Raw genomic sequence first — 15,572 nt, forward strand, 5'->3', positions numbered from 1 at the left:
CGTAACGAGAAGAATTGCCCTGTCCCAAGAAACATTTTGTATGCACAGAGACGATGTCTTCGAGTTCTTTCTTTCCTGGACGTAACCCTTTCTCGTTCTAGTCTTCTTACGCGATTTCGAGCATTCAATTTCGCTGTAATTTCACTTCATTCTTCGAATTCAAGGATCGAACAGTTTATACGAAACTCGTACTTCCAAGAATCGCATTTGCACGCAGGTAAACAAGTATGCGATCGTACGTGCTATCTACCAGCAAAAGGTAGTATCTCGCGATTTCATTTGCCGGCAAGTATACGTAGAAATTACTTTGCTGGTCTGATCTGCTTTACAACGAATTACGAACGATCGTCCGTGTCAAGCGTTAATAATCGTAACTTGAAAGGCAAACCTCGACCAACGTGTTTTCGTTGATTCGTTGTCCTCGGTAAAGAATCCCTGTAAAACGCACGTCATATTTTCCACTTGATATTTTCCTCTTTGTCGCGAACCTTTATAAGATTCACCTTTAAAAACATTTCTCTTAATTCTTTTTAAATATCGATCGCCTTGATTTATTTCTAACAGTAAACAAATATTTTAGTTTCGGTTACGATATGTACAATGATGAATTCCTTCCTGTTTAAAATATAACCTACCTACACGTAGATCTGTGCAGATCTATAGTACAGTACCGTAACAGTATCTTCTACGTACAGCTTTACAACTCTCGTGATCCTTACTAATCCCGTGACGAAGTACAATAAGATCGAATACTAAATCAATATACACATACGTGCAACCTGTACACGTCGTGTAGTATTTGGCAAAGATTCTCGTTCCGGTAGCCGACCAACTGGCATACGATGGACCATATAATCCATAAATAATCTCAATCCACTTCGCCTACGTCCACGATCGCCTATATCATCGTGGTGGCGCGTAAACGCGACTACAGGTAGTCGAAATTATTAGTTTCGTTCGTGTGTGTTTCGTACACAATATCGAAAGAGCGACTATCAGCCAGCCTTGTACGAGCGTTCAGTACGTGTATATGGTATACTCGACGAAAGGCCAAAGGCCTAACGCCGTTCAGACTCCTACGTTCTAGGATCTATTCCGCGTATTAGAGGGTCTTGGAACGGTACGAACATCGGTTGCCACGCACACGTGTCGTGACACGGAACGTTTCTTGCACGGCTTCCCGGCTAGACCGTGTACATACGAGCGTAACACGCGAGCAACCGTTCGCCACGACGATTATTAAACTCGCGTGGAGACACCATGCGTTTAATGGGATAGAACCTTGAGGCTTAATTAGCCCCGCTCTCTCGTGCCTCCGTATTAATCATCTCGCTCCGGTAAATCTCTCGTGTCGATGTTGAAAATAGCCGGTGTTTCGGCTATTTTCGACGGCCAGTCTGCCGCTTTTGTTCGTCGTTCTTGCAAGAAATTTTCATCGAAATTCCACGCCCCTTATCCCCGAGTCTAAGAGAGATCCACCATTTCCGTTGCATCCTCGATCGTGGCGCTTTCGTTCGTATAGACGTTTCGTTCGTCCAAGCGTCGGACGAGTTACGTGCAATTATCGCGGATTAGAGGAGCAGAATCGATGCGTCGACAAGTGAAACGAGACGTCGTTGGTCAGACGGAGCACGGTTCTGCGAGGCGCGATAAATTGCGATTATTTTTTTGTAAAATCATTGGGAATGAAAATTGGGTAGGGGAAAAATATAGGGGAAATATTTTGACAATCGGGCTTGCGTTTTCAGATTTATCGCTCGGTTGTTTGAATAAAAGTGTCACTGCAGCCTGAGACGCTTACGCGCTCTAAATTCGTGTATGACATAGCACTGACGTTACTGCATGACATAATACCGAAGCTAATGACACGAAACGTTACCGTTGCCTGCGATCTTCTGTACAAGTGATAGAAACAGTGACATCTTGAGAATCTAGATTTTCTTTTTCTTTTTTTTTAATATTTACACAGATACTGCAAATATTTCATTCTTTTTCGGTAATATTTTCTATTATTTTATGCACTTTGTTCCGTAATCTTTCGGGTTAATGCCGTTTCATGATTAACGTAAAATACACTTTATTTCGATAAATCGTCAGGCAGAAACGTGCTTTGAAGAATCCATTCGGTAGCTAAGAAGATAATCTTATCGAACGAATGCTTTAATTTTTCTACATTAAATTATTACGAAAATAAAATAACCTCTCGTGTATTATCGTTGCGCGATACGCTATTTACCAACACACGAACGGTTCTTCTTCCCAAACTACCCACACGTGGTAACGGAACACTTCCATCTTCCATCTCGTTCGACATTCATAAAAATGTTGAATTACCAAAGATGTCAAAATGGGCAACTTGAAACTCGTTGTTCCTTCAATTATTAAAAAGCTACGGCTACTTTACGCAAAGTTAATATCGATTTTTATCAATATCGATCGTCATATTTCGACAAAAATCGAAGATCGCCAGTTTCTAATGTCGATCATCGTTGATCGTTGCTTTAACCATTGACCAGTAAACGTCGAATCTGTTCGATCAGCCCGAGATAACCGATATTAGAGAAGCTAGTGATTCCTCTTAGCTTGCAAGCATGGATGCCACCTGACGAGCTTTCGGGCAAATAGTTGGTAGCGTCTGCACGGTGGCGACTCCGGTGGTTCCACGACGAAAAGCTACGAGCTTTTCGAACAGCAAGCTCTCGAAGAAGGCGCACGCGACGAACGGGCAAAAGTACCAGCGACCTTGCGATATTTTTGTGTTCCGCTAAAAATAATTCGCACATTTTATAATACAACCGGCGAGGACTGACCGAGCTTCACCGATTTCGTCGATCGTTTCGTTGCGCCTTCTCTGCACATTTCCATAATTTCGAAAGCTTAAAGAACGAACGATCCACCGGCGAACAACAGCGCGATCGAATCGATTAAACATTTTCCAGATTAATCGTGCTTCCGTTTCGATAGAAATAAATGAATAGACAGATAGATAGTAGTATGTAGAAACCAAAATTAGCCATTTTCGTGAACTTAAATACTGAGAAATAGAAGCAAGATGTCAAGTTTAAGGGATATTTTGTAGAGAGAGGATGATATTGATTACGTTGCGTAAAGTTGCACGAGATTGAGACGTTTGCAGGCAAGAGTTTTTAGTAAATTGATTTAATTGACATTTGATCGTGGGCTGTTGACGATGATTATCGGTGTTGTCACGTAGTGTCACGACGCGGTGATTCTTAAGCGTACGATTGAATTTCCTGCGGTGCTTTTCAAGTCCTATCTAATTGTATTGCCATTAATCTAAGAGACGTTTATTATTAGACTATGCTCTCATCCAGACGATTCGATATACGATATCCCACTCGGATGCAAAGCATTAATTTAATTATTTTATTTTCGAGTTCTGGTTATTTTCGACTGTCTAGGTCTCCTAGACTTCTTCGCAGACTTGCTGTCATTTTAAATTAGGCAATTTTCTCCTCCATCCACGTCATTTTACGTTTGAAAACTTGTCCAGTTTTTATTACCGAAATTAAGATAATTTACATACAGACATACGTCGACCATTGTGTTAAAAATTTAATTTTGCTTTAGACATTTCTTTTTCTTTTTTTTTTTTTTTTTTTGTTTGTTTTTACACCACCTTTGTATCTGTTTGATATTCAACAAAAGTTATTAAATCAAATAAGGGAAGCTTTTTATCCGTTATTAATAAAATTCAATAGAATTTGTTTTCACTGATTCGATCGATCGTAAGGAGGCGATCTATCCGTTTCTTATGAAAGAAACGGTAAAATGCCGGGATCCGCGCGATGTATACGCGGCACAGACCAAGCGGTGGCGATCATGTGAGCACCAGAACAGAATTAACACGAAGGGGGACCAATCCGGTATTTCTGGCGCGATTGTCCGGCGAAAAATAGATTCGTATGGCGGTTCGGATTAAAAGACGCCACTGGGACGATTATTCTGGCGCTGTTACGCTATCCGTGTCCTTCCGTAATTCTTTCTCTCTCGCACCTTCGTCTTTCTTCCCCCTGCTTGCTCCAGCAGCGGAAATAATGCTAATATCCTATCGACTGTCTTCAACCTTTTCACCAAAATTGTTTGCTACGCGTATTCAACTCGTCGCTGTTATTATTCCTAATGTGACCGTCGATATCGAGAATTTTTATTCAAAAGATATTCAACTAATATTGAAATTGTCAGCATTAAAATTAAAATTCACTTTATAGAAGATATCTTTATGGAATTTTTATGCCATTTTGTTTGCTGCTGGATTTTAATTTATTTAGATAATATCGAGCTCGTACCGAACTTATTTCGTTAAATTTATCTCTCATAGGATAATATTGATTTTTCATTTCTGCGGTATATGCCGGTATAAAGCTCCATCTTTAGTTTCGATGTACCTTTTAGTAGGTTTCCTCGTCAAATATGAATTCTTCTAAAGGATATATTCACCGAATACTTTTTTACACCTTTCAACTTATTCGAGTGGTATCGAACTGGTATCGAAATTACGTAAGCCGTACAATATTCCATCGTTTGCGATCTTAATGCGCTTCTTATTCGATTTATTACTAAATAAACACGAACAACGTTTAAAGGGATGCATGGCGATAAACAAAAGTTTTCAACGTGTCATTATATCGTTGCGTAATAAACTTCGTTGTGCAACGTCTAGCCGGTTTGTGGATACGAGACGCTGGATAAGTTTCAAGGTTTCGAAGGTATTCGAATTTTTGGATACCCAAGGCACTCGGTATTCGAACCTTGCTCGAAGTGTATATTTATTCTTGCCGCTGACTTTTTACGCTCGATGCTATAAATATTATCACGTTCGGATTTGCGTATATACACTTTTTCAATAGCTTGACGTTAGGAACACACCCCTACGATTTCAGATTCTTCAAATATAACGTATTAGAACGTTCTGTAACGACCCCAAGATACGTTATTTCTCTCCACTTGTGTTTTATTTCATCATGGATCGGATTAGTTTAAGTTGCTTGAACTTGACTTTTGATTCGACTTCAAGTGGATACTTAACGGCAAATGAATAGTCGAAATTGACATGCAAATAAGATAAATATCGGTCACGGTATAGTCAACTGGTTAGTTCAGAGGATCGATACACGAGCACGATACCGGAAACAACATTAAAAATCGCTGTTGCTTTCGGATCAAGCGATAGTTGGTAAAAGGACAATTTCACTTGAAATTTGAAAGGAACGCTATCAAAGAAACACTACGTAAACATAAAAGACCGAAGAAAGTCGAGCGATCTGATCATCGAACGCAGAAACTGAAAGAAAAAAAAAAAAGAAAAAAAAAAAGAAAAATATTTGAAATCAAATAAATAAGAAATTCAGCCAGGTAAAGTTGGAATCGTAGATTCATGTTTTACGATTCGAAAACGTCGAAGGTCAATTTATCGAGATTACATCTGGATCCTCGCGTTTGAAAACACCGATAACCGTAGCGATAGCGTACAATTAATTGACGCGTCACGAGGTTGCGATAGCGCGACATTCTGACGTTTGTTGACGATGCCGGCTCTCACGTGGCGATGCAAATGATTTTAAATAGGCCCGGCCGAGAGTCCGCTCGAAATAGCAACAAATCAGTCGATGACACTGCGCGTTGCTCTCCGGTGACGGCCGGTTCGACATCGATCATCGGCCAACTCATTCCGGTGGATCGTCATCGATCGATAACGAGGAGACCGTGTGTTTTAATCGACGAGTAGCGTCGCTTTCATTCACCGATCTTTGCCTCTTGTTCTTTCTGTTACTTACTTTTTGAAATTCAACTTTAACTCGTTGAAATTGAATCGATCGAGTTTCAACGATCGTTGACATCGTTAAAACTCGAGTGTGACGTTCGAATGTAAGATAACCGTGGCTCTCGAAACGTCGAGAAAGTTTGCGAAATAATTGGTTATTTTAACTTTTATTCGCGTAGAATTCCTCGAAATTCTTCTACGCGAAAAAAAGTAACGATAGATAACGTAAATAAATTTAGACGATATAAAAGTTTGGTCGACGATAGGAAACTCGAATCGAGTTCAAACGTTTGCCGATGAGAGAGCAATTAAGAGAGCCATAATTACTCGAGTACTCAACGTTCACGTTTGATCGTAACTGTGACCGATCGTAAATCTCATTTGGCGATACACGACACGTTTTTATCCGCGCTCATCCACCTTCAAAAGATAATGACGAACACCGACGCGTTTGCCTCGTGTTCTACGAACACGTAGGAACATATAGGAATGGTGAAATGGTGAAAGTTGTATCGACCAAACGATTAAGGTAGCTCTAAACATCGTTGAATAAATTGCGAAACTTTTGCACGATAAATCATGTAAACGTGCAGCAAATTTAATTAGTTTTAACAGAAACTTAAATGAAAAATTTACAGATAAATAGTTTTACTATATAAATTCGCTAAATGATAAATTGTTCGATGTTTCACGATATTAAGTATAATATTAACACGAATACGTTCAACAGATACTGCAACGCGTCCTTGATATTGCAAACTATTGCAACATGATATACGCGAAATTACAGATACGGTACATTTACAATTAACTCACGGTTTCTTAGGCTCGTTAAAAAGCTTTTAAGCGGTAGATTCACCTTGTTTTCTATACTCTCGATCGTTTAAGTATTTCGTACGATTAGCGTTTAACGGTGACTTTGTCACATCCGTCAAGCCCCTTCCGTTTTTTGCGATCGATAATGCCGCATCTACCTGCCTATCGTAATCGTAAACTATCTTTGATTATCTAGAAAGCACCAAGTGACTGGTTGATTAAAAGTATAAAACAAATCAGTTATCAATCTTTAATTGCAATAGATAGAATCTCACTGAATTTTCACGTAATATTCAATTTCTACGCTGAAACAAAATGTTTCGAGCGCGTAAATGCTTTCGCGAATGTTTGCGACAGATCGATCGACCCTACTTAAAACCAACAATGTCTATGTGTTGTTATCGATATCATCGCTTAGAGTTATTGGCATATATAATTGCGTTATAAATGCAATATAATTCCATTATATCATAGGATCAAGCAAGAATTAAACATCGCGAAGCTGAAAAATTCCTTTAATCTATAGTTTTCTTTCAAATTTAAACGTATCGCGATCTATAGTATTACATCGCGTCCATTGTAAAAGATCTGTTTCGAAAGCGATAAATTGCCAACATTCTCGTTTAAATTAATCTCAAAATACCTGCCAAAAATAGGGGATGTTTTGAAAATTTCACGCCTACGCACATTGTGTCGCTCAATGGACAAAAGTCAAAAATTCCAAGTGTCAAGTGCCGAAATTGCCTTATCGTAGCGTATTAGTAACAAACTGGCGTTTGTAATATTATTCATAATTTTTACAGAATGTACCGATTTGTTGTTAAAGTTAAGACGCAAACTTTGCCGAAAACGTGCCATTAGCGGAATACTTGCTTTTTTAATGTTCATTTTCATATATTACGAATACCTTTAAGACCGAGACTAAGTAATTTTAATGAAAATAATAACAAATTGTCTCGCGTTTATATAAAATGTTTATTAACTTGAAAGAGATTTAAAAAGGAAACTCCAAAAGATAGCTGCGCCATTTTATATCACTATACTACTTCCGGACACGTTCAGCTTTCCATCGACATCAAATCTGTTTGGCCAAATCTGTCAAAAATGAAAAAATGATCGTGAACGCGTTCAGGTCTTTAGCACTCGTGCTATGTTCTCGCCAAACGACGAGACACTCGCGTTACCTCAAACATCCGACCACTTATTCTCAAATGTTTATACGATATCTACCATTGCAGTTTTAGTTTTCCATTCCAAATGCGAAAATTCTTGAACAAGCAATAAGCCTTTCATCCTGAAATCTATACACGTAAAACGATCGGTACCATTTTTCAGGCATCTCCGCCAACAAATTGCTAAAAAAGCTTTCGAAAGCCAAAAGTTAAAGTGAAAAGTTACTTAACATTCATCTTTTATTCGATAAACGATCGAGATCGTAACAATTTCTCTTTATACCAATCGATGCATATATCGATTCTCTACAAAAAAATATCAAACGACTTGGTTCGAAAAAATTTATTAATTTAGAAATTATGATTTTTGTCCCGCATATAAGCGACACACTGTGCCACGTGTGGTTAAACGCGCGTAACGCTCATTTAGATTCCGTTGTACCCACATAATCTATCAAATCGTTCGTGTATCCTGCAGTCTAAATACCTCTGACTTTGCTAGAACAATCAAGACAATTGTAAAGACGATTCAAAAGGAGAAGCAGTCGCTCGGCCTACGTGTATTTTGCCGTTTAGCGAGGTTACGCGTTCAAATCGCAGATATTTTCTCCTCTCGTGTTCATCTTTCCCCGGTTCGAAGGACACGCATAACCTTCGAAGAGTATATCGGCAGGCGGAAGTGATCGTTTAGGCGCGCGAAAGTCGGTTTCCCTAACGATAAGAAACTTTCGAAACGCGTGGACGAGTACAGATAAGGATGGCTGGCAGACACTTTGGCGTCCCGACGAGAAACGCGAACGTAAACGCTAAAGATAGCGCAATATGCGTTGTCCCTCTCGCGATTCGCTTCTTTTATCAGATCCCGCCACGCTTGCAATCGCTCGAGAATTCGTAATCGCAAAGTTTATCGAGATAGAATTCAATAATCAAGATTCCGCCTGTTGGAAAAAGCGCGATTTATGCATGTAACAGGTGTAACTTGTAGTCAAATAATTGAATTATTATAAAAGAATAAAGTTCTTTAGGAATCATTACGTTTCATTTTTTTTATCTTATGTGCCTTTTTTCCAAAAAGCTCTTGAATAATACAAGAGAGAGAGAGAGAGAGAGAGAGAGAGAGATGGTGTATTAATATTATTAGTATAAAAGTATATCGTATTATTAAATACGTATATTGTAGAAAAGTACCAGAAACGAAACATGATTTGTGGCAAATATTTCGTTCTAGATTAGAAGAGTTTTAACGTGTTAATAGAGAGATCTGTATGCTTCCGAATATGAAAACAGATTATCGATTATAAATATGTAAGCCACGTACAGATTACAGATACGTAACAAATACAAATAATACAAAAGTATGAATCTTACAGATTCTCCAAAGAAACACGGGTCTTATGATTCTTCTGTTCTTTTTTTTTTTATTTATCTCATTTTTCGGAAAGAATACGCTTATATCCCATCGTCATCGAATATTTTCAGTGGTATCCGTGTCTCGGTTCGAAATTCCATCGACTTTGCTATTGTACTCTATCCTCCGCATAGAGTACATCGATCGGAAGGGGACGAATTCGCAGAGTTGTTACCGACGTGTTCCGTATTTTTTAAACGCCCGCAGCCTAGAAATTCCGAGCGCATTCGTCGATAAATCAGACGGCAATTTTCCGCTCGAAAAAATAAAGTCACGGCGAGCTAGGCCAGCTCTGATTTACGATCACCCCTATAGGCGGCTCGAGGTGTGGTCCGACTTGCATTAGAGAATGAGTCTCGAAATAGTTCCGGACGCGGAATACATCCCTAAGAATATTAAGCAATGCCCTCATGGCGATTTTTATCGTACTACGTCAGTGGCGCGCGCCTATAAAGAAATGTCCTACATTTTCGCCGTGAAACGTTAGGTAATCCACGGTTATCCGAACTTTACTTTTCTCTTTCTACCTTGTTCATAGACACGCTTGAAACTGTGGAAACCACGTGCACGTGGATATCGTAGCTTGTTGTTTTAGTATCTCAACTTCTTAAATTTCCTTTGTTTTCTTTCGCTTTATGTTCTTTATAGATTCGCGCGAAAGCTTGACGAGTGAACGAAAACACGAAAATATAACCCGGAGGGGTTATTTCACCCAATTCTTTCGATTTAATACAGATCGATGGAGTGAAATGCGCGTTAGATTAGTTAGATTTTTTTTTCGTTGAATTACAGATTTATGTATACTCCTCGTACGAAGACAAAAGTTCGCGGCAGAGTTGCTTGAACCGACGAATTTAGAAATTGCACGTTCGCCAGGAATTTGTTATAGCGTTTGGCAAACAGAATTGATATTTTCGACAGAATCTTACGCGATTTGCCGGATTTTACTACTTCGCTACCTTCGCTTTCCTTCCTTTCCTGATCTTCTTCATCCTCGGTGGTCTCTATATCCTTTCAATTTACTAATTTTCGATCTGTAGCGCCTACAATTATAGGCTAGTTAGCTAGTAGCCGCGTTCACAACTAGACGCCTTCCGTCGATCTTCGACACCCAAACATTCTTCAGCGAAACTTGGACCGAATGAACAGCGTCTCGACATTCAAGAAAATTCCATTTCATCACGTGCTACTATATGAAACGATATTATCCGCTCGATTCGATGGAGGCTGCTTGGTTTTTCACGTTGGCGTTCCAACGTGTCTGAAACACGATCGTCGAACTGGGACGACGGACAAGTCTTACGAAAACAGGCGTCGCGTTGCTAAAAAACGTCTCTCTACCGTACGCGTAGCCGCGAGATCGTTATAAACAAATCGTCAAGGCGGGGACTATCGTACTATGAGGTACGCGAGAGCCTGTGCACGTAGACGTGGCTCGCCAGAAAGCGCGGTCGGTATTTGGCAAACGATGACAACGTCGTGGACACCATCTCCGGTTTGTCTGCGGTCCCAGGTATCCTAGACCGCAGCTTCTGCCTCTTCCTCCATCCTCCTCTTCCTCCATTCGTTTCATCTCTGTCCCTCGTATTCTTTCATCTTCATTCGTCTTTCTTCGTCTCTGTCCTCCTCTCTTCGTCTTTTTCGTCATCGTCGCCGTCATCTCGATGCAAGAAGAGCGCTCCTCTTCCATTGCTTTACACTTGTCTCTGTCCATCTTAGTTTCGTCCATCTTCTTTCATCCCTGTCCCCCTTTCTTCGTCTTTTCTATCATCGTCGTCGTCATTCTCCTCTTCCATCGCGATATCCTTGTCTCTGTCCATTCGCCCATCGTTTTTCATCTCTATCCTTCCGTCTTCATCTTTTTCGTCATTATCGTCATCGTGCTCCTCTTCCACCGCTCCATGCTCTTTTCTATCCTCTTTCAACCGTCCATTCGTTTCATCCACCCTTCGTCGTCTCTGTCGTTCCCCCTTCATCTTCCTCGTCATCGTCGTCATCGTCCTCTTCATCCTCTTCTTCCACTATTGCCCTAACTCGCGCCCGCGGTTCGACCGTCTCTCTCTCTCTCTCTCTCTCTCTCTCTCTCTGTCTCTCTGCGTCTGTCTCCTCTTTTTCCGTCTCTCGCTTCACTCGCTTCTCTCTTCTCGCGTAAGAGAGGCACGAGGAGAGAAGGGGCAAAGACGCTTTTAGACACGGAGCGTCCACGAGCGTCGCGACGCCTTGAGAAGCAGTAGTCGCGTACCTTAGGCAGCTTCCACCTTGCCGGCTCGCGGCCGTATGTAACGTGATTCTCCTCGACGTTTCTGCTCGACGCAGCATCGGCTGTCGCGAACACTCCTCGTGTCGCGTTCGTTTCGCCTCGCCTCTGCATGTTCTCCGATCCCTGGAACATTACCGAGAACAACAAACAGAACGCTCAAGGAACGGGCACGAACCAGTGATTCTCAATTGCTGAAAACGTGCGTCCTATTCTTTAGCATCCAGTACAGTTTCAGTTTCATCGGACCTCTTGCAACAAGGACGAGAGTTAAATTTACGCGGAGGATTATTTTACTTTATCAAAGAATCTCTGAAAGATTACAGTTGGTCGCCTTGGATTTCCATTTTAAGAAGGTTTAGGTTCGGAAGTCTTTGTGATTTTGTTTCTTTGCGATCTCGCGAGGTCGATGGTGTTCGCGGGGATCGTTTGCAAGGAGAAGGACAGCGTGTCGTTCGCGGTGGATCTCGGATACGAAGGAGAAGGTGAGGAGAAGCAGTGGTTAGCTGAAATTCGGTGGGATCTGCGAAGTCTAAATTAATCTGGAGCCCGTTGTTGTTGAAGTTCCGAACGCGGGCCTGCTGCTAACCGGCGTAAAAAGAGCGTAAAGTTTCGTACGCGGAATAAAAATAAGCGTGATACGGGGAACCGAGAGAGTTGGATCAGTTTTTGCCACACGCAGGGTTACACGTGTTGCGCTGCAGAAACAACCGGTAATTTCCTACTCAGCGAAACAAGTGGCTACTTTTGTTTTGCGTTAGAAGAAAGTTCTCGCTATTGCAACGGTATTCTTCCTTCGAAAAAGAGAAAAGAGAACGCAAACTTTCGCCTGCCTCCTTCCGATCCACGCACCATTGTATCATTCCGTTCACGTATTCTCTAGCTTGGTCCAAGCATAAACGAGCAAGCTACATCGGTTTGAATTCACCGAATTTTCGTTCGCTTGACTAAACGATATCGCTCTCGTGGAAAGTACGTGGTCCATAGATCAACCAGAAAGCTCGACGCAATATTTTACCGGTGACTCAGTTCCTCGGCTGTGACAGATTCCACAGTGTGCGAAAGTGAGGTGTCCCGTCCATTCCATTCGTCTGTTAGACGAACAGATCTACGAGTGTTCGTCGAACGATCAAATCGGTCGAATGTGTCCAGATAGCGAGCGTCTTGGGTGACGTGGTCGCGAATGAATCGCCACGCGCCTCTTCGCGCGCAATGATTTAGTGGCTCTCGAGCAAATGGTCGGTTGTTCGATTCGTCGGTGGATGATCGTGTTTAAAGAGTAAAAATAATTCCGCGAAAGTGGTTCGCGTGGCGAAGAAGGAAAAGGACGCGACGATGGCGGAGCGTCCTGGGGGTAGGAGACGTTCGCGTCGGGACAGTATGGAGACAGGCGGATCGTTACGGGGTACGCCGCCGACCTCCAAAGACAGGAGGACCAAACGATCGAGCAAACCATCGAAAGAGCGGTGGTTGCTCACTAGAAAAACATGGCGTTACATGGCTGACGCCGGTAGACGTTTAATACCCGATGGAACGCACAATAGGCCAGAAGATATTCCAAAGATAGAGCAATACTTTCAGGAGGTGTGTCAAAAAGAGCCAAGGTTTCTGCTTTGGAGGAAAACTTCCTATCCAGGGACTTTAAGCTTTCGATCGCAGAGACGTCGAAGACATATAAAGGGCGGCAGTTGTAGAGCGAAGGCTAGCTCTGCCGACGAGGCCGACGATGTTAGAAATACGCCTCAAAATTTCATTTTTCAGACCACCACGGCGGGAAAATTTGACCTAGCGAAAGCGAAAAGAGAATGGTTGCTGACATCGGAGAGAGGCAGCACTCCATCGAGTCCTGTAGAGCATAGGAAACTCGTACAGGAGGACTCTGAGACTAAAGCACTGGCTGATATGCTGCAAAAGTACCTGAACATGCAAAGCGACGTCGCCGGTATGACAAAATCGACAGGAAGAACAGAGGTGTTTGGGCAGATGGATGGAAAAGAACCTTTCGATTATCAGAGTTTGATAAACAAGCTTCAACAATATCTAGATTTGATGGTTGCCCAGACGAAACTGGAGCAACTTTCGGTCCAACGGTCTTTGCCAACGGTGAAACACACCGGCAACGTTTCTAAGACCATGCAACCGTATCAGGGCGATTACGTGCACAAATCGTTGATGGAAACTATCGGCCGTTATTATAGTAAATCCGCAACTCGAGAACACGTGATCTCGGCGATTCTAACGGACCGAAAGCTATTGGAGAAGTTGTATTTTGACTTGAGGTGCACCAGGGGTTTCAGAGGTCCACGTGCTACTGGCGCCTACACGTCACCGTCTTCTCGTTGGTGGACTCATCAAAGGACCAGAGTACCGTCGAAGGAATCCGAAGATTGGCTCTCGTTCAGGAGAGATCCTAGTTCTCTGCCGCCTCTGATAGCCGTGCAAGAGCCCAGTACGGATCGTGGCCCCATAGACGACGGCGTACAAACAGAACCTGTTCCTCGCGAGGTTCTCGACGCCATTCTTCTAGAGAGAGAAAAGGAGGAATTATCTATGAAAGAAGCGGCGATGCACAAGTCTAGCGGTCGCAGGCGAAGCAGCGTAGACAACGATGACGTTTCACCGTCCGTCAGCGACACGATCAAAAGGTATCTCCGAATGGCTAGAAAGAAATCGATGGACGCCGACAAAGTGGACAGATTCAAACGAGTGAACTATGACAGAAACTTGAGGAACATCAAGGCCAAAGGAGAGACCACGAGCCTCGGCGACGACGATGGCAATAACAAGGGCTGTCAAACCGAAGACAACTGGGCTGTTAATTACAGAGAGATGTCCTCGACGGAGAATCCATCGGAGAATCTGTCAGACGCTGACACGGCCACCTCGCCACCGAGTAGAAACGCGAGTTCGAGGAGCAGCATCGATGCTGGCCTTGGCTCGGAAGAACCACTGACCCCTAAACATCATCATCATCATCAGTCCTTCCTTTCCCATCTCCTACACGGTTCCAACGCGCACAAGGATAAACCGCATTCGGCACCGGGTTCACCGGCACTTACGTCATCGTCCACCAATTCCGCAGGTGGCACAGCGATGCAGAAGAGCAAGTCCTCGAGCAGCGTGGTGCATCACGGCAGCCGACTGGTAGCCAAGAAGATATGGAGGTCCAGAAGCAAGAGTACTTCGAGGGCGTCCAATCAACCCTCCGTCTGGACACCACAGGTGAGCTGCCTTTTTTTCCTTTTATTTTTCTCCTTTTGTTTGATCGCGTGTTTTCCTTTCTTTCTTTTCTTTTCTTTTCTTTTCTTTTCTTTTCTGAAAGGAAGGAGGTGAGGGCGGGGGGGGGCACGTAGTTAGTGTTTTATGAAATTTGTGATTCTTGGTAGAAGTTTAGTTTGTCGATCTTGCAACTTTTGTTTATGTTTATGTTAAAGATATGACTACAAGTTAATAAGATTTGTTTCTAAAACAATCGAAATGAAATAACGCGTGAAAACGTAGAAGCTTATTGGATAAAAAGATTATTATAGCCGAGAGATTGACAATACTTGTTTGGAAGATTAAAAGGTTAAGAGAGATGTTTGGAAGGAAATAAAGTTAAAGTATGAAAGAACGATTGAATTGGATCGGATCGATAATACGAATATTGTGCAAAATGAAGAACTTTCGTTGAATATTTCGATGCATTTTATTCGTGCATTGTAAACGAAGCAGAAACGAATCTCGCACTCTATATATAGAGTTTTGTCTTGCCAAAACGTGTCTACGAATAATTTGCTTAAACCACCTGTCGCAGCATAGCGTGGAGTGTCCACCTCGTTATAAGAAAGAAAACGAATTAACGATGCCGCTATTAACATCTGTTACGAAAATAGAGCGTCGCTATTAATAACAATACTCGCCTGCCTAGCTTTCTTAATAGCACTTGTAAATTAATTTTACTTGCCACCGAGTCGAAGGCAAGATCCCGGCAAGTTCATCCGGAAAACGGTCAAACCTTCTGCCGTCGTTCTCGTTTTATCGACCCTCTTTCGAGAAAGAATTCAAGACGAAGAGCTCTGCTACTCGGCAATTTCTCCTTTCTTTATCGTGAGTTTTTTTACTTTTCCTATAATTTAATATTTATGGTATTTT

General features: G+C 42.1%; 1 protein-coding gene across 2 annotated transcripts in view; it reads left to right on the top strand.

Annotated features, from left to right (window-relative positions):
- The first annotated feature begins 5,898 nt into the window (after positions 1-5,898).
- Positions 5,899-15,572, top strand: part of LOC126918807 (uncharacterized) — a 35,172-nt gene continuing 25,498 nt past the window's right edge. The window contains exon 1 of one of the 2 annotated variants that reach the window (XR_007711444.1): positions 5,899-14,660. Coding sequence is in view for 1 of the 2 variants with exons in the window: in XM_050727212.1 (XP_050583169.1) it covers positions 12,774-14,660 (1,887 nt within the window). In the remaining variant the exon portion in view is untranslated. The remainder of the gene's footprint in view (positions 14,661-15,572) is intronic. The other variant, XM_050727212.1, reaches the window with a different exon arrangement.

This window comes from Bombus affinis, chromosome 7 (genome assembly GCF_024516045.1).
Source record: "Bombus affinis isolate iyBomAffi1 chromosome 7, iyBomAffi1.2, whole genome shotgun sequence".
NCBI classification, from domain to species: Eukaryota; Metazoa; Arthropoda; class Insecta; order Hymenoptera; family Apidae; genus Bombus; species Bombus affinis.